The 25497-nt window shown below is 41.4% G+C and overlaps 1 protein-coding gene across 1 annotated transcript in view; it reads right to left on the bottom strand.

Annotated features, from left to right (window-relative positions):
* nup210 (nucleoporin 210) overlaps nt 1–25497 on the bottom strand; it is a 122769-nt gene that overhangs the window by 8565 nt on the left and 88707 nt on the right. The window contains exons 27-35 of the mRNA XM_068051797.1: nt 25260–25391; nt 24965–25123; nt 20693–20784; nt 14097–14271; nt 12208–12383; nt 8720–8940; nt 8496–8632; nt 657–783; nt 112–258 (exon numbers count right to left, since the gene is read on the bottom strand). Of these exons, the coding sequence (XP_067907898.1) occupies nt 112–258; nt 657–783; nt 8496–8632; nt 8720–8940; nt 12208–12383; nt 14097–14271; nt 20693–20784; nt 24965–25123; nt 25260–25391 (1366 nt within the window). The remainder of the gene's footprint in view (nt 1–111; nt 259–656; nt 784–8495; nt 8633–8719; nt 8941–12207; nt 12384–14096; nt 14272–20692; nt 20785–24964; nt 25124–25259; nt 25392–25497) is intronic.

Here is a 25497-nt window from a genome sequence, read left to right as displayed (position 1 = left end):
ATCATTGACAAAACTGTCTGAAAAATAAACTCTAAATTAAATGTTATGCCATTAGATGGTCAAAAATGTTACCTTCCATGGTATGAATGCCAACTTCATCCGCATCCTTACCTGTATGTGTATCAAATCCTGTTTTAACACTGAACAGGTCTTCAGCTGGGATTTCTATTGCACCATTATTAAAATGCAGATTACAAGTAACACTGGATTCAGGGTGTATCTTATCAACTGCTTCAACATGTGCAGCTGTACAATCTCCTGAAAGAGAATAAAAAGGCATTTAAAGATGACTGGTTTGGATTCAGCACGCGAACTTTTCACTACAACCATTGGTAACTCACTTCACTTCTGTGAAATATCTGTGCCCCAGTCTTGGCAGGTGGGCCTGCATGACACATGGCTTTGTTCCCTCTAGACCTGACTATTCCAACACGCTCCTGGCTGGCCTCCCAAGTTCTAATTGCTGTAAACCTTGGTAGATCCTTGGGAGGCAACATTAACAACTCTTCCTTTAGCCCATGATTCCCAACTTTCAGCTCAACACCAATCTATCGATACAGTACATATGTGTTCATTAAGATTTAGTTAGCTGCAAATCACAGAAGGCAGACTGACTTGCAATCTAAAAGTTATATCTTCCAGAAAAAAAACATTACCTTTCAAATTATTGCTGTTCTCCCCTAGGATAACAGATACCTTCAATGGCAGAGTGTCAGGTTGGCTTGTCAGACCTGCACCACTCTGCACTTGTGCAACAGTTTTCCCAGGACTCTTAACCACCAGCTGTAAAACAGATCAACAGACTTGACTAAAAAACCATTTATAAGAACATAAGAAATAGGAGCAGGAGTGGGCTATTGGCATTTGACATTCAACACGACCATGGCTGATCTTCGACCTCAACTTCACCTACCCGCACTATCCCCATATCCAAAAACCTATCGACCTCTGTCTTGAATTTACTCAACAACTGAGTGTCCAAAGATCTCCGGGGTAGAGAATTCCAAAGATCCACAGCCCTTTGAGTGAAGAAATTTCTCCACATCTCAGTCCTAAATGGCCGACATCTTATTCTGAAACTGAGAGCCCCAGATTCCCCAGCCAGAAAAACATCTCCCAGCATCTATCCTATCAGGCCCCCTTAAGAATTTTTATATGTTTCAATGAAATCACTCCTTATTCTTCTAAATTCTAGGGATTGTAGGCATAGTCTACTCAATCTGTCTTCATAGGACAACCCCCTCGTCCCAAGAATAAGTCTAGCGAACCTTTGTTTCACTTCCTCAAAAGTAAATCCTTCTTTGGGTAAGTCAACCAAAACTGTACACCGTACTCCAGGTGTGGTGTCACCAAGAGCCTGCATAATTATAGTAAAACTGCTCTACTCATAAAAGCTGACATACCATTTGCTGTCCTAATTACTTGCTGTACCTGCAAGTTAACTTTCTCTGGTTTGTGTACAAGGACACTTAGGTACCTCTGAATATCAACATTTCCTACCTTGCCATTAAAAAAAACTCTGCTTTTCTATTTTCCTTCCAAAGTGGATAACTTCACACTTTCCCCACATTATATACCATCTGCCATGACTGTCATTACGCTGGTGCCTACATTTACATATTTTACAGCAATAACACAAATATATTCAGCAATTGTGTGGTGTTAAGGTGCTAGAAGGGTGTTTCTTTTTGCCATGAGGAACGGTATTTGACCATAAAAACAGAAAATGCTAGAATAACTCAGCAGGTTTGGCAGCATCTGAGGAGGGAGAAACAGGGTTAATGTTTCAGGTCTGTGACCTGCAAGGTTAGAAATGCAATCAGATTTGAGCAAGTGGTAGGGGGGCGGGGGAAGAGGAGAATAAAGGGGAAGGTGTGTGATAAGGCAGAGGGCAGGAGAGATACCGAAAGGAACAAAGGCAAAGGGAGTGCAAATAGTTGTACAAAAAGACAAAGCATTACTCCAGTGTGTGTGTAATGGCAGAATGATGAACAGCTCTGTCCAAAAGCAAAAACATAAAAAAACAAGTTTAAGACAGGCACATGGTGAAAAATTAAATTAAAAAAGGCAGTCATGCCCTGAAATTGTGCAGTTCAACAATTTCGGAACATGACTGTCTTTTTAATTTAATTTGTTCCCTGACATCCATCATTGAATCTCTCCCACCTTCTCCTTTGTTGTTCTGCCCCTCCCTCCCCCTTTTCACTTGCTCAAAGCCAATTACATTTCTAACCTTTGCCAGTTCTGAAGAAGGGTCACAGACCTGAAACGTGAACTCTGCTTCTCTCTCCACAGATGCTGCCAGACCTGAGCATTTCAGAGTAATAAGCACTTTCTGCTTTTATGACAGATTTCCAGCAGCCACAGTATTTTGCTTTTATTTTAGCGTATTTGAACACAAATTGGGTGAACAAAGAATCATCCAGCAGTGTGTGTCATTGAAGAAACTGGCAATGCAGGCTGGTGGCCTTGAGCATTTAACACAATCTCCATGTACATAATGGCCCATCAGTTCAGAATGGAAGTCTCATCACTTAATTGGAAAAGCTCGCTACGTGTTTGTAACCATTAAAAAAAAAGTATTAGTTCGCCTGTGGTGTTGCTCATGTGGTGTGGCTCATGTGGTGCAAGGGGTTGGTTCGAGTTGAGTTCAGGTGTGAGGGGGAAGTCTGGGAATCAGAACTTTAAGATATATTTATGATTTTGTGATCTAATTGATTCCTATCAAACACCAGAAGGTAGGAGAAATTAAATACTGATTCAGACAATAACGACCAAAACTAAGATTTTGGGATTGCTATAAAATTAAACATGCTTTGATGGACAGTGGAATGAGCGTTAATTTTTATTTCTGCTCACAATAATTCTCAAAATATTAACTTAGCCTCACTCAAATAACAATTTAATTACTCTCCAAGAAGAAATTATTTAAATATATCCACACACATGCAAGACAAATAAATGGTTGGTGCAAAGGTTTCAAGGTAGTAATTTAAATTGAGTTTTGAAGGACAGAACATCACAAGAGCAATTTGGTGTTATGTGGCACTCGTCTGAAAGCAGGCTACAATTCAGTCAAAAGTGCATAAAACAAAGAATGTTACAGTACAGACTATTTCAAGTCTCTGCATTTTTTTCATCAGCATCATCTTTTTAGAACATTACAGCGCAGTACAGGCCCTTCGGCCCTCGATGTTGCACCGACCTGTGAAACCATCTGACCTACACTATTCCATTTTCATCCATGTCTATCCAATGACCACTTAAATGCCCTTAAAGTTTGCGAATCTACTACTGCTGCAGGCAGGGCATTCCACGCCCCTACTACTCTCGGAGTAAAGAAACTACCTCTGACATCTGTCCTATATCTATCACCCCTCAACTTAAAGCTATGTCCCCTCATGTTTGCCATCACCATCCGAGGAAAAAGACTCTCACTATCCACCCTATCTAACCCTCTGATTATCTTATATGTCTCTATTAAGTCACCTCTCCTCCTCCTTCTCTCCAACGAAAACAACCTCAAGTCCCTCAGCCTTTCCTCGTAAGACCTTCCCTCCATACCAGGCAACATCCTAGTAAATCTCCTCTGCACCCTTTCCAAAGCTTCCACATCCTTCCTATAATGCGGTGACCAGAACTGCACGCAATACTCCAGGTGCGGTCTCACCAGAGTTTTGTACAGCTGCAGCATGACCTCGTGGCTCCGAAACTCGATCCCCCTACTAATAAAAGCTAACACACCATATGCCTTCTTAACAGCCCTATTAACCTGGGTAGCAACCTTCAGGGATTTATGCACCTGGACACCAAGATCCCTCTGTTCATCTACACTACCAAGAATCTTCCCATTAGCCCAGTACTCTGCATTCCTGTTACTCCTTCCAACGTGAATCACCTCGCACTTTTCCGCATTAAACTCCATTTGCCATCTCTCAGCCCAGCTCTGCAGCCTATCTATGTCCCTCTGTACCCTACAACATCCTTCGGCACTATCCACAACTCCACCGACCTTAGTGTCATCCGCAAATTTACTAACCCACCCTTCTACACCCTCTTCCAGGTCATTTATAAAAATGACGAACAGCAGTGGCCCCAAAACAGATCCTTGCGGTACACCACTAGTAACTAAACTCCAGGATGAACATTTGCCATCAACCACCACCCTCTGCCTTCTTTCAGCTAGCCAATTTCTGATCCAAAGCTCTAAATCACCTTCAACCCCATACTTCTGTATTTTCTGCAATAGCCTACCGTGGGGATCACGTCTAAATATTTTACAATTGTTGCAACAATCCATTTCAAAATAAATTTAAAAATCTCATGTCTGACTTTGTCCATAACAGCATCTTTCTTTGGCCTCATCATCTCGAGAGACAATGGGTAAGCGCCTGGAGGTGGTCAGTAGTGTGTGGAGCAGCGCCTGGAGTGGCTATAAAGGCCAATACTAGAGTGACAGGCTCTTCCACAGGTGCTGCAGAAAAATTTGTTTGTCGGGGCTGTTACACAGTTGGCTCTTCCCTTGCACCTCTGTCTTTTTTCCTGCCAACTAAGTCTCTTCGACTCGCCACACTTGAGCCCCGCCTTTATGGCTGCCCACCAGCTCTGGCGAACGCTGGCAATTGACTCCCACGACTTGTGATCAATGTCACAGGACTTCATGTCGCTTTTGCAGACGTCTTTAAAGCGGAGACATGGACGGCCGGTGGGTCTGATACCAGTGGCGAGCTCGCTCTACAATGTGTCTTTGGGGATCCTGCCATCTTCCATGCGGCTCACATGGCCAAGCCATCTCAAGCGCCGCTGACACAGCAGTGTGTATAAGCTGGGGATGTTGGCCACCTCGAGGATTTGTGTTGGAGATACCGTCCTGCCACCTGATGCCAAGTATTCTCCGGAGGCAGCGAAGATGGAATGAATTGAGACGTCGCTCGTGGCAGACATACGTAGTCCAGGCCTCGCTGCCATAGAGCAAGGTACTGAGGACACAGGCTTGATACACTCGGACTTTTGTGTTCCGTGTCAGTGCGCCATTTTCCCACACTCTCTTGGCCAGTCTGGACATAGCAGTGGAAACCTTTCCCATGCGCTTGTTGATTTCTGCATAAAGAGACAGGTTACTGGTGATAGTTGAGCCTAGGTAGGTGAACTCTTGAACCACTTCCAGAGCGTGGTCGCCAATATTGATGGATGGAGCATTTCTGACGTTCTGCCCCATGATGTTCGTTTTCTTGAGGCTGATGGTTAGGCCAAATTCATTGCAGGCAGCTGCAAATCTGTCGATGAGACTCTGCAGGCACTCTTCAGTATGAGATGTTAAAGCAGCATCGTCAGCAAAGAGGAGTTCCGTGATGAGGACTTTCCGTACTTTGGACTTCGCTCTTAGATGGGCAAGGTTGAACAACCTGCCCCCTGATCTTGCGTGGAGGAAAATTCCTTCTTCAGAGGACTTGAACGCATGTGAAAGCAGTAGGGAGAAGAAAATCCCTAAAAGTGTGGGTGCGAGAACACAGCCCTGTTTCACGCCACTCAGGATAGGAAAGGGGTCTGTTGAGGTGCCGCCATGTTGAATTGTGGCTTTCATATTGTCATGGAATGAGGTGATGATACTTAGTAGCTTTGGTGGACATCCAATCTTTTCTAGTAGTCTGAAGAGACCATGTCTGCTGATGAAGTCAAAGGCTTTGGTGAGATCAATGAAAGCAATGTAGAGGGGCATCTGTTGTTCGCGGCATTTCTCCTGTATCTGACGAAGGGAGAACAGCATGTCAACGTCGATCTCTCTGCACGAAAGCCACACTGTGCCTCAGGGTAGATGCGCTCAGCCAGCTTCTGGAGCCTGTTTAGAGCGAATCGAGCAAAGACTTTCCCCACTATGCTGAGCAGGGAGATTCCACGGTAGTTGTTGCAGTCACCGCGGTCATCTTTGTTTTTTTATAGAGGGTGATGATATTGGCATCGCGCATGTCCTGAGGTACTGCTCCCTCATCCCAGCACAGGCATAGCAGTTCATGTAGTGCTGAGAGTATAGCAGGCTTGGCACTCTTGATTATGCAAACAAATGGACCGCTGGGTTGAGCACTACCTAGAACTGTACTGTCACTGAGACTGCCCTCAATGCAGCCCAGCCTCTACCAGTCATGGATGAGCTGGACATACAGCCAACAAAATCGGAACTCAGTGATGCCATTGATTCTCTAGCCAGCGGAAAAGCCCCTGGGAAGGACAGCATTCCCCCTGAAATAACAGCATGTACCTGCAGTATCAGTTAACATCTGCAGGTAGCACGGTGATGGGGGTTACCAATTAACAGATCAGTCCAGGAATGTCTTAAATAATAGCAGATGACAAGTAAATGGGCAAAAAAAACCTGACCAAATCAGTTGCAGTGTTATGTATTGTCCTGATGCCAAATCATTTAATGAAGCCTTAACAAATCCAATACAGCGAGAGAGACCAGGTGGGGTGATCAAAATAGGGGAGGGGTCAAGGAAGAGGCTTCAAGGGGCCAATTACTTCATTAGTTGAGGGTTAGCTCAACCAAATTAATGCAGGCACATCATGTGAGAAGGACTCTTGAAAGAAGTCATAAGGAAAACCAATTTGGGAATGATCATTGATCATAGTCTGCATGCATCTCATCTGTTTGAGACAATTATTAAGAAGGGAAATTCAGTATTTGGACGATTTAAAATGGCAAGTCAAAATAAGTTGTACTGGTATTAAACAGGTCAATTGTGAAGCCAATCCTAAAGTACAACACGTAGGCCCAAATTTTGCTGTGGTAATGACTACAAATACTGACAGTTTGCCGTCATTACTTCACTGAGACAGCAACTTCTGGCATCTGTACATGTGCGAATAACATGGAAATCCAGAAGTTGCTGTCAGTGATTCTATGCTACTCCAGAGGGTGGACTGAAGAGGCACCGCACCACCCTTCCATAATGGAAATCACTTGATTGATGAGAACTTCCACTCTTCGTCTTGCTGCAAAAATCCTTGAAAATGTTACATCTTGTAACTGAGCTTTTAAACTGCATCCTAACTTCATAATTACTGCTAAACACCCTCAGTATCCTGAAAAGCTAATTTCATATTTGTGCAATGTCAAATTTCTCCATAATGATATAAAAATCCACAGCTCTTAAAGTTTTTTTTAAAAAGTTTGTTCATCTTTATTTTAGCTTTTATGTTAATCCACTTTATTTTGTACCTAAAAATTTAAATTAAATGTGAAGGATATCAAGTGCTTTTAACTTCCCAGATGCTGTGGGCAAATACTTCGTGATTAGCTCCTTACCTGCATGCTGACATCATTGCTGCTGCACAGCAACAGATCCCCTCGATATGGCACCAGATTTAAACTATTAGAAAGGGGAAAGTCATGCCACAGAGATCGCTAGATTTTTGTGGGTAACTTTCTTTGAGGTCAACGGCGAGTACCCTTGCTTCGCTGCTGACCGCAAAATGCAGACTATAGTTTGGTCATTTTACCTCAAAAAGGATTTTAAAAAAGGATTCTTGGAAGACCAATCAAAATGTTTCCAGGTTTTAGATGATAGGATCAAGCAATGCAATTTTTTTGCGTTGGAGATGGGACGGAGGGGCAACATAATAGTGTTTATTTTTAAGTTACCAATATAATTATGAAAGATATACATTAGGTGAAAACAAAGAAGCTACTCATCTTGGGAAAAGAGCACAATGCTGCAACAGAAATACAAACTCTGTAAATCTCAAACAAGTGTAGAGATTAGAAAAATTCCCCCTCCTTACAGGATGGTCATTACATGGAACAAACTTGTAGAATAGACAGTCGATTGGGAATCAATTGGCACCTTTAAAAAGTGTGTTAAGAAGGAAAATTAAGGATTATGGAAATACTGCTTTATTTGCAGGAGTAGGGAATAAGAAAAACAAATGTTTTGCCAAGTAGGGAACTAAAAAGTAGGAGGGGGAGGGAGGTGCATAACAAAGATAGACTTGAATTTATATAGTGCCTTTCATTACTTCAGGGCATCCCAAAACACTTTCCAATCATTGAGGTAAATTTGAAATGTAGCCACTGTTGTTGTAATCCTATATAGACTCTGGATGGAATGTGCTTGAAAGCCTGACTGGCTTTTCACTCAATTTTATTAAATTCACATATATTAAATAAACTGTCCTCATTACAGTTATTTGTAGCTGAACCTCACTATGTTATCCACCATTTTAAGAGGATCACACCCCACTTTCCTCAACACTCAAACATTTAATCCAGTTTTTTCAGAGTTCCTTGACCTTTTTCCAAATTTATTCACACACACAGGCACACATCTTCTCAAATGTATCACAGTATTGAAACACTATTCCAACTATTTACAGGAAATAAATCTATTTTATTAAGCCAATGCAATTGTTTCAACTAAAAGGGTCGATTGTTAAAATTCAGTCACAAACAAAACAAAATTCAATCTCAGCATGTGTTCCTCGTTACCAGAAAGGCTTACCTCTCTGTAGGTTTTGAGATGTCCTGGTACTTCATAGTATACAGTGACAGACCCAGAATCTCTTGCAACTGCTGTGCCAGTCTTTGGGTTAATCTGAAGAATATTACTGGAAGATGAACTCCAAACTCCTAATTGAGCTGTAGGAACATAGATTAAGTTCTGCACTTGTATATTAGTTATTCACTTGGTCTCAAACAGTTACCAATGATATTTTATGTACTTACCTTCCTGATTAACTAGATTACTGCTGAAACAGATGACATCACCAACTACAAGTTCTCCCAGCAAGTCAGGATAGATGTAATGTTCAACAGGCAAGGGAACATAATCTGCTATGCCAGTGTGTTCTGTGTCCCAGACACTCAGCAAAGTGAGCCCCACATTCACAGTCTTTATTATGAAGGTGTTATTATTGGTTCCTTTACCAATCTGTAGCAGGTCATCCCTTCAGATATCAAAATCAAGATGAATTAATGTCACCATTATTAAGTAGAACAAAGAAAATTACAGCACAGGAACAGGCCCTTCGGCCCTCCAAGCCTGCGCCGATCCAGATCCTCTATCTAAACATGTCGCCTATTTTCTAAGGGTCTGTATCTCTTTGCTTCCTGCCCATTCATGTATCTGTCTAGATACATCTTAAAAGACGCTATCGTGCCCGCGTCTACCACCTCCGCTGGCAACGCGTTCCAGGCACCCACCACCCTCTGCGTAAAGAACTAACCACGCATATCCCCCCTAAACTTTTCCCCTCTCACTTTGAACTTGTGACCCCTAGTAATTGAATCCCCCACTCTGGGAAAAAGCTTCTTGCTATCCACCCTGTCTATACCTCCCATGATTTTGTACACCTCAATCAGGTCCCCCCTCAACCTCCGTCTTTCTAATGAAAATAATCCTAATCTGCTCAACCACTCTTCATAGCTAGCGCCCTCCATACCAGGCAACATCCTGGTGAACCTCCTCTGCACCCTCTCCAAAGCATCTACATCCTTTTGGTAATGTGGCGACCAGAACTGCACGCAGTATTCCAAATGTGGCCGAACCAAAGTCTTATACAACTGTAACATGACCTGCCAACCCTTGTACTCAATACCCCGTCCGATGAAGGAAAGCATGCCGTATGCCTTCTTGACCACTCTATTGACCTGCGTTGCCACCTTCAGGGAACAATGGACCTCAATTTTCCCCAGGACTTTTCCATTTACTGTATAGTTCACTCTTGAATTGGATCTTCCAAAATGCATCACCTCGCATTTGCCCTGATTGAACTCCATCTGCCATTTCTCTGCCCAACTCTCCAATCTATTTATATTCTTCTGTATTCTGACAGTCCCCTTCACTATCTGCTACTCCACCAATCTTAGTGTCGTCTGCAATCTTGCTAATCAGTCCACCTATACTTTCCTCCAAATCAAAAGTAGATAAAGAACAGAAACAATATGTATGAACACACTATATTTGTGTATTATGGCTCTTCTTAGAACCTCAGAAAAATGGCTACTTTTCCTGCATTATCAGGTTTTTGTTTGTGTTCAAAAGAATCTTCAGACTAAACATATTTGTAGATTGTTCGTCTAATTTTAGATCTTGCTGTTTAATCGCTTTTCATTTTTAGAGCAATTGCATTATACTATATATGATCTTCTGTCATTGTTCGAGGCAAATCTGAAGTTGTTAGAATCGTAGTGTAATGTGGAAAATATTACAGGAAATGTTTCCCCCCCCCCCCACACTCCCACTCAACAGACTGGAGATACCTTCCCTCATCATACTTGATTGACAACATCTCGCTATAAAACAGTGTATGGTCCAACTGAGCAACACCACTGGAGATCTAATATATAGTAGTAGCTGATGTTGTTCGGCATTGTTTTTAGTATATCAGAGGTTTTATAAGAATAGGTTTTATAAGTTAGAAACACATTGATCAGCATTGGGGAGACACCAGGACCTGGCAGCATTAGGAAGCGGCCTATTATTCCTAGACAGATTACAAGATTCTGTAGTTCTTTGAGGGATGCCCAGAAATCTGCAAGCACAGATAGGGATTCAGGATTTCACAGCATTGCTCAGAGGATTCTGGGAGCAATATGACAGTGCTATGGATTGATTATGTGTGGACCAGCTCTTCGATCAAGAAGCAGGGGGGGTGGGGGAGGCAAAGAGTTCAGGAACACTGACTACTGAGCCAAGATCTGGCAGTATTGGGACAAATTCAGAGTTTGGCAGACTTAAGGGAGAAGTGATAAAGGAAAATGAAGCTCAAACTGGCCTTGGTCCTTTTAACATCACGAGTGAACACCACCTGCTCCATTGCTTGCCTCATTGTCAGCCAGTTTCTGCCTTAAAGCACTTAGGTGAGTTTACTGACTTACAACCTTTAATAAACAGTAATTCCTATAAACAATCAAAAATTGCCTTAGAAATGCTCAAAGTTCCAAATTTTTTATGCAAAACAAAAAGAAACACTTTACACCCCAAAAATGGTTTTGAAGTAGGAGGAAAAGGATTTAAATGATTTGGAGCTAAAATGGAGGAGGGGCTTACCAATGATTGACATGATCAGCCAATCAAGAGCAACTCTACAATTCAAATTACATGTACTGAAAACAAAAATGTTCAAATCATTGAGAAAATAAATACATGTCGGACATGAAAAATTTCAGTTAATGAGGAAAAAATGGCAGATACATCACAAATCACCAAAAAGAGTCTTGAAATAATTATCTGCTGTATTTTGCTCTTGGTAACTGAACTACCTAAACAAAATTGTATATTTCACAAGAACATGACTAAATGTAGCCACTGAATTGCAGACAAGTCAGAAAGAAAGAAGCTGATGGTTGGTAACATAGTCATGGCCTAATGATTCATAACTGGCCAATGACAGTTTAGATCCCATACGCTTGGTCTGCCCTCCCTTCCAGCTAGATTGGACTCTGCTGCCTCTGATAGTGTCAGATCTCAGCAACCAATAGCACAATCCCTCCAAAGCTCCAAAATTACCTCCAGTCCTGTTGGAACTGAAGACCATCACACACCAACACCACCCACCCCACCCCACGCCACCACTCATCTCCAAACACCTAGAATCCAGGTCTCCCGATGTGCTCACAAATCTCCAGAACACATTCCAAGTATGCTCTCATTGGATAATCACTCCAAATCGTCTAGACCCCGAGAACTCCATTCCCAATGCTAACAGATTTCATCATCCCAGACATCAGCAGTTGCTACATTGGTCATAGAAACACCTCCTCCAGTATTCCTGGAACTCAATACTAGATATCAAGATCCCATCTCAGGAGTGCCACACTGGGCCCAACTTGCGATTGCTCTCAGGGCCAATCCCAATGCTGTTAAGTCAATGCTCCTGGTTAAGCTATTTACCATAATATTTCTGTTTTTATAAAACCTTTGACTCACCATGAGCAACAACCATGGGAGATTCACCACCCTACCCCCAACCAATATATGTAACACACAATAAAATGTCAATTAATGCAATTTCACAAAGGACACACAGATAGCCAATTGCATACATAGTATTGCATACAAACTGCTAATCCCATTGTTAACAGTGGATTGTTATTAAGCCCTTAGATAACACTGTTGCTTTTTAAATCCATGGGCACCAGAAATATTAGCTAGCAGTATGTTTTTATTCCAGTTAAATATGGATGAACTATAATTACCATCATTGGTTTACCTGTTCATAGCAAAGTTTATTAATGTATTCTGGGCATGGAAGGTGTCGCCAGAATGGTCATGGAAATGAACAGTCAAAGTCAAGGTTATCCCCACTGGAATGGCTGATGGAGACTCCTTGTTAAGTGTATGTATTACTGGACTTGTGCTGATTCTCAAGTATGAAACAGGTGCAACCTAAAAAGTATGCAAACCATAACATTGAGTAGAGTGCATAAAACCACGATTTCCTTTGCACTGATATTAAAAGTAAAACAAAAAAATCAGCATAAAGGAATTATATACTTTAAAAACAAAAACATATTTGTTCAATTTCTAAAATTGTTTGGCTTCAAAAGCTTTGATTTAGATTTAGAGATACAGCACTGAAACAGGCCCTTCGGCCCACCGAGTCTGTGCCGACCATTAACCACCCATTTATACTAATCCTACACTAATCCCATATTCCTACCACATCCTCACCTGTCCCTATATTCCCCTACCAACTACCTATACTAGGGGCAATTTATAATGACCAATTCACCTATCAACCTGCAAGTCTTTTGGCTGTGGGAGGAAACCGGAGCACCCGGAGGAAACCCACGCAGACACAGGGAGAACTTGCAAACTCCACACAGGCAGTACCCAGAATTGAACCCGGGTTGCTGGAGCTGTGAGGCTGCGGTGCTAACCACTGCGCCACTGTGCCGCCTAAGCTGTCTAACCACTCCCCCTTAGGTGCTTAAAAATAAAATGTTATTATTCTGAAGCTCCTTTAAAGCAGCAAGGTGTAATTACTTTCACATTCAAATCAATGTTTAGGTCAGACTGAAAACCAGAACACTGGCTGTTTCTGAAAAAGTCCAGTTCACGACTTCAGATATTCTGGATCCTGAATCAAGTGTGAAACAGAAACTTCCATTGCACGTATGTGACATTGGAATGAGGCATACCATTTTTAATATATTACCAGCAGATTCCCCCATGGCATTGCACAAAAAGTTAGAAGACACGCTATTTTAATATAAGGTCTTATGCCATGTAACACAATTCCCAATGTTTGAGACTTTTTTCCCCAGGTGCACTGGAAATCTAATGTTATAACTGTCCATTATTCTGTAAAAACCGTATGTGCCTTTTTTTATACAATGCAAGAACTTATTTTATTTATATGGTGTCTTTCACAACCTCATGAGGCTGAAAAGCATATTACAGCCAATTAAATTTTTTTTTTTATAATGTAGGAAAATGCACCAGCCAAACTGTGGACAGCAATGTTCACAAAAACCCTTTTGATAAATGACCAGATCATCTGTTTCAGTGACGCAGATTGAGAGAAAAATGTCAGCTTGGACATCAGGGGAACTCCCTGCTCTTCAAATAGTGCTACAGGATCATCATCTTCTTTGGCCTCCTTATCTCGAGAGACAATGGGTAAGCGCCTGGAGGTGGTCAGTGGTTTGTGGAGCAGCGCCTGGAGTGGCTATAAAGGCCAATTCTAGAGTGACAGGCTCTTCCACAGGTGCTGCAGAAAAATTTGTTTGTCGGGGCTGTTACACAGTTGGCTCTTCCCTTGCGCCTCTGTCTTTTTTCCTGCCAACTGCTAAGTCTCTTCGACTCGCCACACTTTAGCCCCGCCTTTATGGCTGCCCGCCAGCTCTGGCGAACGCTGGCAACTGACTCCCACGACTTAAGTCAGCCAAAAAGAATGGATGATAAGAGCCAATTTTTCTCACCCCACCAATTTTACCATAGTCAAGCTTTTGAAGTTTGTCTCCTCTTCGCTTCAAATAATTTTGAAATTGACTTTTGAGCAGCAACTATAAAATAATTCTCAAATAAAAACTGCAATAAAGGTATTAAAAGACAATTCAAAGAATAAATTTAATCATAATGATAATACATTCTTACCTTAACTGCAACTGCGATTGTCTGGTTTATACCAAACTGCTCTTCAGAGTTCACTTCAATTGTAGATGTTCCAGTTATGGCACCAGATGTCAGAAGTCCATTTTCATCCACTTGTACCACAGGAGTTTTGTCAAAAGAGTCTTGTACTCGATAATTGAGAGAAGCCACACCATCTCTGCCAATCGAGCAAGCATCGTGATTAACTAAAATTAATTTCCAGTTGCTAAACAAAAGGTGATATTTTCAACAGTGAAGCTCACTTACATACAAACATCCTCTTCAAATATTTATAGTGTTTGATTGCTTTCAGCCCTATCTGTCTACTCTCAATGGTGATGGTATATAAGCATGCGCATTTTCTTAAATACAACTTGACAGACAAAAACATTGGCAATGGCAGAAGGATTAAGAAAGTCAGCAGGGTGTGGCAGATGTACATGATCTGATTGATTTTGAGCTAAACCTTAAATCCAGAATAGGGGGATTGAGTTTTTGCTCAACATTCACAACATCGCACTCAAGCAATAGGTCCATGGTCCAGTCCGTCACTGGACCTAAAGCTAACCCAGGAAACTCCTCCCAGACAAAAGCTTCTAAATGTAGCATGACAATCCCTCTGACAAATAATGGTGCTTTAACTGCGATAAGTAACTGCACTATTTTTAAAAAGTGCAGTTCACCTTTCTGGTCTTGGGCCTCCTCACTAGCTAGCTTTCCTTCCTGTTTTTCCAGTTTCAACACTTGTGCTTTGGAGTTTACCAATGTTCTTTCATGTAGGTGACTGAAACTGTTCTGCGATGAATGCTGCAGCCACAACCAAAACCCTTTCATGGCAAACTTGGATAAAATGCTGCTCTGGAGAGTAATGCAGGTGCTGCCCATACAAATGTTGGAGCATCAAGACATACAACTCCCGTATTAAGAGCTCACTCCACCCAAAAGCTGAAGACAGTCGAGACTAACAAGCGAGTGCTGAGGCCCAATAGCCCGCTGTCAGTCCAAACATCAACAAAAGCTATGCTTATACATTTAATCCAGACAATATCCACAAAACCTTCAGTAATCTGAGCTTTCAGTCAAGTTACGACCCCAGGCTTACTAGGACATAAATTTGTGATTAACGGAATGACAAATTTAGGCATTCATAAGCTTTGTAACAGATAGTGTTCTTATTGTGTGTTTTTAAAATATTTCTATTGGGCAACTCTTACAAAAAATATTGAAAGTTTTCCATTTTGACATTGTAATACCTTAGTCTCCCATTTACTTTTTTCTCTCAATTCATTTTATACTGGCAGTAGATGTCTCTCTTAATGTCTCTGTATGGTTGCATCGCTAGCTTAGACTGACTTGCTGTCAAACACTATCTTCATCTCTGGCAGAGAACAACAATCCTCACCTAACAGCACTGTGGGGGTACCACCACACAGACTGCAGTGGATCAAAAGGCAGCTCACCACCAAGGCCTTCTCAATGGCAATCAGGGATGGGCAACAAATGCTAGTCTTGCCAGCTAGCGATGTCCACGTCCCATGAACCAATCAAAAAAAAAACATTTGTACTGATTACAAAATTATTTCTCAATTAGGAAAGAATGAGAGAGTAAATTTAAACAATTTAGGCAAAGTAGAATGGCTTGGTTCCTCTAAAACATATGGGAAAAGACAGGTTCATTTTTTTTTAAAAACAGGAGTCACGATTTGCTACATCTTACTTACTAATTTGTTATTTAGTTGAGCTAATGCAAGTTTATAGTCAATTGGCTCTTCATTATGTTGTGCCAACCAAGTTCAAGTGCTTCTTTAATGTTATGCATTACGAGATACCAATGTTACCGAAGAACAGAGTTACGCGAGATTGCCTGCATTAAAATAATTCACTTAATATTGACTAAAAATGCTTCCACAGTATTGGTCAGCTTTCACCTCACCTATTTTTTCATTTAATACTGTAGCCAATTTTTACACATCTGCTTGCAGGGGGTTTATAGCCACAACATGCATCTAAGTAAAAAGGTTCCAAGTGCTATTCACCTGTTGCTGTCTCAAGGCATGATCCAAGAAAATATTCAGACCATTTTTAAGAGGACAACTAATGAAAATACTGCAATTTTAATATAAATAGACAAACATCAAAACAGTGACAGTTCTGATGAAAGGTTATTGACCTGAAGCATTGACACTTTCTCTCTCCACAGATGCTGCCTAACCTGGAGTATTTCCAGCATTTTCTGTTCTTATTTCAGATTTCCAGCATCCATAGTATTTTGCTTCTGTAACCCAAGTATTTATGCCTCTTTGGAAATCAATACTCTTACCGCTGGGCTGCTTTTACTTTTTAATAAAGGCTAGGCTATTAAGTTTTTGTGCCATTTAGATCCAGATTTGTGAAAATCAGTAGAGATGATAGACAACAATTTCACATGCACAATCCCTGTGGTCATTTAAAGCTGATTCAAATGGTGACCTTTAACAAACCCACTTAACTAGAGATCAAACTGCATCCATGAATAGTTGCTAAAGGTCATCACTGATGAGCATCAATTGTTATAAGAGAAAGGATTTGGAAAAATAGTTACTTTGAATGTGTTTTGAAAGCACAGTGGATTACTGCAAGTTTAAAAACAAGGGGAATCTGATGGGCATCAGCATATAGAAGTAGGAATGAGGAATAAAGGGCATAATCAGCGCATGTTGGACTGTACTAGAGAAGAGAGCAGTACCACATTAGATAGCAGACTGAGAAGGACTACGAGGAATGTAAAGACAGGATTACAATGCATGTGTGCAAATGCACTAAGTGTGGTGAATAAGACTGGTGAGCTACAAGCACAATAGTAGTATAGGAATATGCTATGGTGACAATAACAGAAACATGGCTTAAAAATAGCAAGGACTGGGTGCTTAACATACAAGGATATAAAGTCAGAGAGATACAACACTGAAACAGGCCCTTCGGCCCAGAGTCTGTGCCGACCAACAACCACCCATTTATACTAATCCTACATTAATTCCATATTCCCTACCACATCCCCACCATTCTCCTCCCACCTACCTACACTAGGGGCAATTTATAATGGCCAATTTACCTATCAACCTGCAAGTTTTTGGCTGTGGGACGAAACCAGAGCACCTGGTGGAAACCCACGTGGTCACAGGGAGAACTTGCAAACTCCGCACAGGCAGTACCCAGAACTGAACCTGGGTCGCTGGAGCTGTGAGGCTGTGGTGCTCACCACTGCGCCGCTCCGACAGTGTTCAGAAAAGATATAGAAGGAAAAAAAGGGGAGGCCCTGTGGCAGTACTGATTAGGGAAGACACTGTAGTTTTGGAAAGGGAGGATGTCCTTGAGGGGGCAAGGACAGAAACCATTTGGTTAGAGATGAGAAGCCACTGGGGATATTCTATAGGTCTCCAAATAGTGCGGGAGAGATAGGAGAGCAAATCTGCAGGGCAATCACAGATGTGCAAGAACTATAGAGTGGTGATATTGGGGGACTTTAATATCGATTGGGATAATTTTAAGAGTAAAGGGTAAAGAGGGGAAGGAATTTCTGAAATGTGTCCAGGAGAACTTCCTTGATCAGTATGTTCTCGGCCCAACTAGAAAGCAGGCATTGATGGATCTGGTGCTGGGGAATGAGGTGGGCCAAGTGGATTAAGTGCCTGTCGGGGAGCATCATTGTATTATAAGGTTTAGACTAGTAATGCAGAAAAGCAAGGAAGGAAATAAGGTAGAACGTCTAGATTGGTAGAGGGCTAATTTAAACGTAATGAGAAGGGATCTAGCCAGGGCAAAATGGAACAAAGACTGACAAGAAAAGCTTTATTGGAATAATGGATTATCTTTAAGGAAGAGATACTTCAGTTACAGGCTAGGTACATTCCAACAGGGGCGAAAGGTAAAAGAACCAAAAACAGGGCTCCTTGGGTGATAAGGGAGATAGAGATTATGATGAAACACAAAAAAAGGGGTATGGTGCATGTCAGGTGAATTATTTAAATGAGAACCAGGCCATATGCAATAAGTTGAGAGGGGAGGCGAAGAAGAAAATAAGACTGGCAAAGAGAGAACATGAGAATAGAATGGCAGTCAACATAAAAGGGAAGTAAGAGGTGGAGTGGGGCCAATTAGGCACAATGCAAGGCTGGAATACTTAATGAGTATTTTGTATCAGTGCTTACTAAGGAAGAGGAATCTTAAAGTATTGGCAGAAGCAGAGAAGGTAGAGACAATGGATAGCGTAAAAATTGAGAGGTGGTAGATGGGGTTTACTGAAAAGGCTGGCTATACTCAGGGTAGATAAGTTACAGAGTCCAGATGCCTTGCATCCCAGGTTGCTAAAAGGAAGTGGGGGTGGAGATAGTAGGAAGACTTGCCATAATCTTCCAAGATATGGGGGAGATACCAGATGATTGGACAGTGGCAAATGTGACACCTTTATTCAAGAAAGGGTGCAAGAACAGTCCTAGTAACTACAGGCCAGTTAGTTTAACAACAGTGGTGGATAAGATTTTAGAAATAATAATCAGAGAAAACAGACACTTGGAGAGGTTAGAGTTAATTAAGGAGAGCCAACACAGATTTGTAAAAGGCAGATCATGCTCGACTAATTTAGTTGAATTTTTTGATGAACTAACAGAATGTTGATGAAGGGAATGCAGTGGATGTTGTCTATCTAGATTTGAAGAAAGTGTTTGATAAAAAGTACCATACAAGAGGCTGGTTAACAAAATTGAGGTTCATGGAATAGGGGAGTTATTATCTCCTATAAAAAAATTGGCTCAAGGACAGAAAAAGTGAGTTGAGGTAAATGGTTGCTTTTCAGACTGAAGGATGGTAGACAGTGACGTTCCCCAAGTGTCAGTGATAGGACCACTGCTTTTTTTTGGTATATAAAAATGACTTGGATCTTGGAATACAGAGTAGAATTTCAAAATCTGTTGATGACACCAAACTTGGAAGTGTGGTAAACAGTGAGGATGATATAAACCACTTGCAACAGGACATAGATAGGCTAGCAGAATGGGCTTAGAGGTGGCAGATGGAATTTAACACCGGCGAGTGTGAGGTAATGCATTTTGGCAGAAGGAATAGGGAGAGGCAATATATACTTAACGGCACAGTTCTAAAAAGAGTGTACAGGAGCAGAGACACATGGAGGTGCATGTGCATAGATCTTTGAAGGTGGCAGGACAGAGAGAGCAGTTAGGAAAGCATTTGGGATCTTGGGCTTCATAAACAGTGGGAGAATACAAAAGCAGGGGAGGTATGCTGAACCTTCATAAAGTTCTGGTTAGGCTCCAACAAGACTATTGCGTCCACTTCTGGTCACCACCCTTTAGGAAGGATGCAAGTGTCCCTGAGAGTGCAAAGAAGATTTACCAGAATGGTTCTAGGGATGGGGGATTTTAGTTACAAGGTTAGGTTAGAAAAGCTGGTTTGTTCTCCTTGGAGCAAAGGAGATTGAGGAGATACTTGATAGGGGTGTACAGGATTATGACAGGCACAGATAAGTTAGGCAAGGAAAAACTGTTCCCATTAATAAATAGGCAAATGACTAGGGGACACAGATTGACGGTTTTGGGCAAGAGATGCAGGGAAAACACATGGAAGAACTTTTATATGCAGCAGGTGGTAATGAGCAGGCACTCGCTGCCCACAAGCATGGTGGAAGCAGAGACAATCAACAATTTCAATGGGAAATTGAATGTCTTCTTGAAGGAAATAAACTGGCAGAGCTGCGGGGATCAGGTGGGGGAGTTGGATTGACTGGATTACTGTGGAGTACCGGCATGGACTCGATGGACTGAATGGCCTCCTTCTGTGCTGTAAATGACTATGACTCTGTATGTAGCCAAGATATGAAAGATATAGCATGGTTGCAGTTTCTTCAAAGACGACATGATAACAATTAGAGACAAACTACTAAATGTAAGAAATTCACCACTATTTTGTTAGAAGCATTTGATCTCAGAATTACAGCAAAATTTCAGACTCTCTAAAAAGTTGTCTAGCATTTGCAACAGATGTTTGACTCAGGCAGAAAAGCCCAGCTCAAATACGAAGAATGGGTTTGTTTATGTCAACCTGCTTAAGAGAGGTAGCATAATGTGCACATCATTTTCATATTATTACAAGTTAAGTTGCACCAACTGAATTAAAATAACCTGGATCTTAATTATTGCTCTGTAAAATTTACCTTAATATCGAAGAAAACGGCTCAAAAATTTGAACCAAGTCTCACCTTGTCTAATGTGAACTTGGTCTGCTTTCAAAAGAGATGGAAGAAAAACTTGCAAACAAGGAAATCTAGTTTAGGTCAAAGGGGGTTTCCATTGTTACACCCTGGGTCCTGCTACCAAAAAAATATATACAGAGGAGCATGAAAAAATTCCCATAAAATTTAAGAGCTCAGATTGCATCCAAGAACAACTGATGTCACAGCAGATCCAAATAAGTACTGATGGCAGGACTCTAAGTAATGTATTTGAAAAAATTGGATTGCTGCTCTAATTTTGCATTTCTCCAGACTATCCACGATACATTTAGATCAGACAGAAATAAATAATAACTAGTTAGTTCTTAAGCCTTACCGATTTGTTTGAAGTTTCAGGAAAGAGTTTGGCGACATTAGTATCTGCTCTACTTCAACTTTAGGGATAAACAACTGTAGTTTTTCAAACACCTAAAAAGGAAAAGCAATTTGTTATTAATGGTCCTATAATGTCTAAAACTACAAGTAGCTAACAGCTATAAGTACACCATGAAAAGGAGAATTGGGGAGAGAGAAGCAGCGCAGAGAGAATAGACAAAAAAAAAAGAGAAAGACAAACAGAAAGGAGATCGAGAATCAACAATGTTGAGACAGACAGGTAGGGCAGTGACTACATTCTCCATATACAATGCTTTTATAAATCAACCAGTAGAGAGAGTTTAGTCTATCCTGTAATACTCCATTGAAAAATCGTGAAGTAGACCTTTCCTTTGATGTCTGGATGCAAAGCTGGCTTAATAGAATTTTTTAATTTTATGCAATAAACTGTGACATGATCTGACTGTTGCAGTTCCATGCTCTGGCCACCAAGTGGGTCTCTGAAGCACTTTTTAGGTTCTCAGTTTCACTTGTGTCAGCCATCTTGGTAACTAATTAGGTTAAGTTTTTAGTTTAAAAATATCTTAGTAGATTCTTTACTTCTTTTCCCATTTAGAGAGGCTGCTGGCTCCTGGCAACCGAATACATTTTCTGAAAGATTCATGGCACACTCAACCTCACCCACGAATATGAAGCCATTTATGGCGATTGGACTTTCCATTAAAATGCAACAAGAGAACAGTCACCATAGAATGATAGAATGTTACAACACAGAATCACCAGTGTCATGCCTGTGCTGACGTTTGAAAGAGCGACGCAATTTCACTCCACATTCCAGCTTTTGACCATTAGTCCTCTTCAAGTACACGTCCAATTGTCTTTTGAAAGTTGCTGTGGGATTTGATTTCACCACCTTTTCAGATAGTTTCTCGAATGCACTGCGCTAACAACCCTTTGAAGAAATTTCTCCACATTGCTCTTCTATTTCTTTTGTCAATTATTTTAAATTTGTGACCTCTGGTTACCAATCCATCAGCCAGAGGAAAAACAGTTCCTCCTTATTCACTGTCAAAACCTCTCAATTACATCAGTGCAGGAATTCCCCAGGTAGTGTCCTAGGCCCAACCATCTTTAGCTGCTTCATCAATGACATTCCCTCCATCATGAGGTCAGAAGTGGGGATGTATGCTGATGATTGCACAGAGTTCGGTACCACTCGCGACTCCTGAGATACTGAAGCAAATCGGTGTTGGCATGCAGCAAGACCCACACAACATTCAGGCTTGGGCTGATAAATGGCAAGTAACATTCATGCCATACAAGTGCTGGGCAATGACCATCTCCAATGACAGTGGCGCAGTGGTTAACACCGCAGCCTCACAGCTCCAGGGACCCGGGTTCAATTCTGGGTACTGCCTGTGTGGAGTTTGCAAGTTCTCCCTGTGTCTGCGTGGGTTTTCGCCGGGTACTCCGGTTTCCTCCCACTGCCAAAGACTTGCAGGTGATAGGTAAATTGGCCATTGTAAATTGCCCCTAGTGTAGGTAGGTGGTAGAGAATATGGGATTACTGTAGGGTTAGTATAAATGGGTGGTTCTTGGTCAGCACAGACTTGGTGGGCCGAAGGGCCTGTTTCAGTGCTGTATCTCTGAATAAAAATAATAAAAAATAAAAACTAACCATCTCTCCTTGACATTCAACAGTATCATCATTGTTGAGTGCCCCACGATTGTTACTATTGACCAGAAACTAAATTTGACCAGCCATATAAATACTGTGGCTACAAGAGCAGGAGGTCACAGGCTGGGAATTCTGTGGTGAGTAACTCACCTTCTGACTCCCAAAAGCCTGTCTGCCATCTACAAGGCACAAGTCATGAGCATGATGGAATACTCTCCACTTGCCTGGATGCGTGCAGCTCCAACATCACTCAAGAAGTTCGACACCATCCAGGACATCAACCCTCTGTTACTTCAGGGAACTCAACAGGGTACTCAGGACACGATTTGCCTTTAACAAATCGATGTCAGGTGTTCCATATTAACTCTGCTTCTCCACAAGAATTAATTTTGTGCTCGACAATGGTCTCTCGTAGTGTTCCCACCAGTGACATTAGACTGATTTTGATTTCCAGTCGATATAGAGAAACTGAAGTCCCCCACTATTACCACTCTATTATTTTTACATTTCTCTGAAATTTTCCTACAGATTTGCTCTTCTAAATTCTTCTCACCATATGGGGTTATATAGTAAATATTCAGCAATATAAAAGAGTTCCTTAACACTCAATAAATGTCAGTCTTTGAACCCATGTAGAATTATATTATCCTTTATCAATAATGCCACCCTGCCCTCCTGTGTTTTCCCCTTCCCGATCTCTCCTGAATACATTGCAGCCAGGCATGTTGCGTTCTCATTCCTATCCATGTTTAAGCCAGGTCTCCGTTATAGTCACCATGTCATAACCCCATGTGGCAGCTTGCTCCTATAGCTCAACAACCTTATTTGTAACATTCCTGGCATTTGATACACATTGCATTCAAACACCATACTAGTCTGTTCTGCTGCTATTTGTAATGTCAATTTTTCTATGCACCATGTCTCTTCCGTTTGTTGCTGTATACTGGTGCTATTCCCCCTGCCAAATTAGTTTAAAGCCTCCCGCACAACACAAGTTAACCTCCCCTCGAGGTAATTGATCCCAGTCCTGTTCAGGTGCAAGGTGTCCAGCTTGTTCAGGTCTATCCCGCCCCAGAACTGGTTCCAATGACCCAGGGTTAGAAGCCCTCCTTCCTGCACCACTTCTCCAGCCATGTATTCATCTGCAGCATCTTCCTGTTTCTCTGTACTTACTAGAACATGGCAAGGGAAGCAATCCAGAGTTTATCACCTTTGAAAACCTTTTGAAAAGACTTGTATTTATGTAGTGCTTTTCACGACCACTGGAAGTCTCAAAGCGCTTTACAGCTAATGAAGTAGTTATGAAGTGTAGTTGCGATTTTAATATAGGAAATGCTGCAGCCAAGTTGCACACAGCAAACTCCCACAAACAGCAATGTGGTAATGACCAGATAATTGTTTTTTTGTGATGCTGATTGAGAGATAAATATTAGGCAGGACACTGGGGATAACTCCCATGCGCTTCTTCAAAATAATTTCTTACATCCACCCAAGCAGGCAGATAGGGCCTCGGTTTAACGTCTAATCCAAAAGACTGCACCTCTGACAGGGCAGCACTCCCTCAGTACTGCATTGGAATATCAGCCATGATTGTTGTGCTAAAGCCCTGGAGTGGGACCTGAAGCCAGAGGTGAGTGTGCTACCAACTGAGCCCCAGCTGACATGTATTTTACCTAACGCCTGAAACTCTGCCTGCAGGACCTTAACCCAATTCCTTTGCCATGCGTTTTAATGTGGAACACTACTTCTAGCTGGTCCCCTTTCCCTTACATAATGTTCAGCATCCTTCAGATGATATCCTTTACTCTGGCACTAAAGAGGCAAGACACCATTTGGAACTCATGTCTGCAGCTGCAGAAGTGCTCGTCTATTCCCCTGTCAAGTCTATTTCAGGCAAATGAATAACACTATTTTAAATAGTTTGTGGCAAATCGTAATAATTTAAACAAATAGACACTTCCAGAGCTTCCTACACCTCGAATCTTTTGGTAAATTTTTCTTTCCTCTAACATCTGTAAAACGAATGATTCAGAATGCAGAGTGCAGCCGATAAAAAAAAAGTAGTTGTTTGAAGGTGTGCAGCTTCTGGGGACTTAGAGCTATGCTTTACCAAAAAAATACAAGGTTAAAAGATCTAGCATAATTTCAGTACAGGTACTATACTTGACCTAGATCAACAGTGGTTTGTCCTACAGCCAGAGCATGATGCAACCTCACCACATCTCCCAAGAGCCCAACAAATTTTGATTTTTTTCCCCCCTAATATTTTCCTGCCGAAACATTCTGCCCTCAAACAGTATCAAGAGAAAATCCTACTCTTCCCCTCTCCCCACCCTCCTCCTTTACCTTCAAGCCTATTCCTCCCCAGTTTCTAATCCACCCTACCATCCCTTCTGCTACCCATTCTATCACTGCCCTCTTCCCACTTCCAGAATTGCAATATTCTGTTTCTTCTCTCCCACACCTCCAGCCCAGTTATCACTTGCCTTCTATTCCTGCTCAATCTTCGGAATGTGCTTTATTTTCATTCCCAATGTGCAATAACATGACATGCATAGTAATGCCAAAAAAGTGAAAAGGAGATGGGAGCAGTACCTGAATCTGCATTTCATCTGACAATTCTCTGGCTTTGTTTTCAAACTGTCCACCTGCTGGATCTGTGGCTTTTACAACAACTTTCAACCCAGTTCTGCCTTTCACTCGACTGTACACATACATTGCAAAGTTATTACTTGCTGGAAGTTGAAAAGATGCCTAAAGACAGAAAACACAAAAAATGATTTGTAAATACTACACAAACAAACCATCGCAAGAAAATGATAACATTATTTCTATATGTGGGAACAGATGGAAGAAGCAAAAATTAATGAGTCTCAACAGCTCAGTTTACCTCAGAATGTCTTGTGCCAAGGTCAATAATGTCCCTTTTAGTAACAGACCAATGAAATGTCAGTCCTGGTACTGCATTACCAAATGCGAATGGTGTCTGGTTGCTTGTAATTCCCATTACATAGACAGGCATCTTCAAATGAAGAAAATTCATCAAAACCAAAAATTCATCAAAATTCATCATCACTAGTACCAAATTCAAACATAACAGAGTAAACTTAAAAAGCAATACGAATCTT

The sequence above is a fragment of the Heterodontus francisci genome, chromosome 19 (assembly GCF_036365525.1).
Source record: "Heterodontus francisci isolate sHetFra1 chromosome 19, sHetFra1.hap1, whole genome shotgun sequence".
NCBI classification, from domain to species: Eukaryota; Metazoa; Chordata; class Chondrichthyes; order Heterodontiformes; family Heterodontidae; genus Heterodontus; species Heterodontus francisci.
Note: the sequence above shows the minus strand (reverse complement) of the source record. Positions and strands in the feature narration are given on the sequence as shown.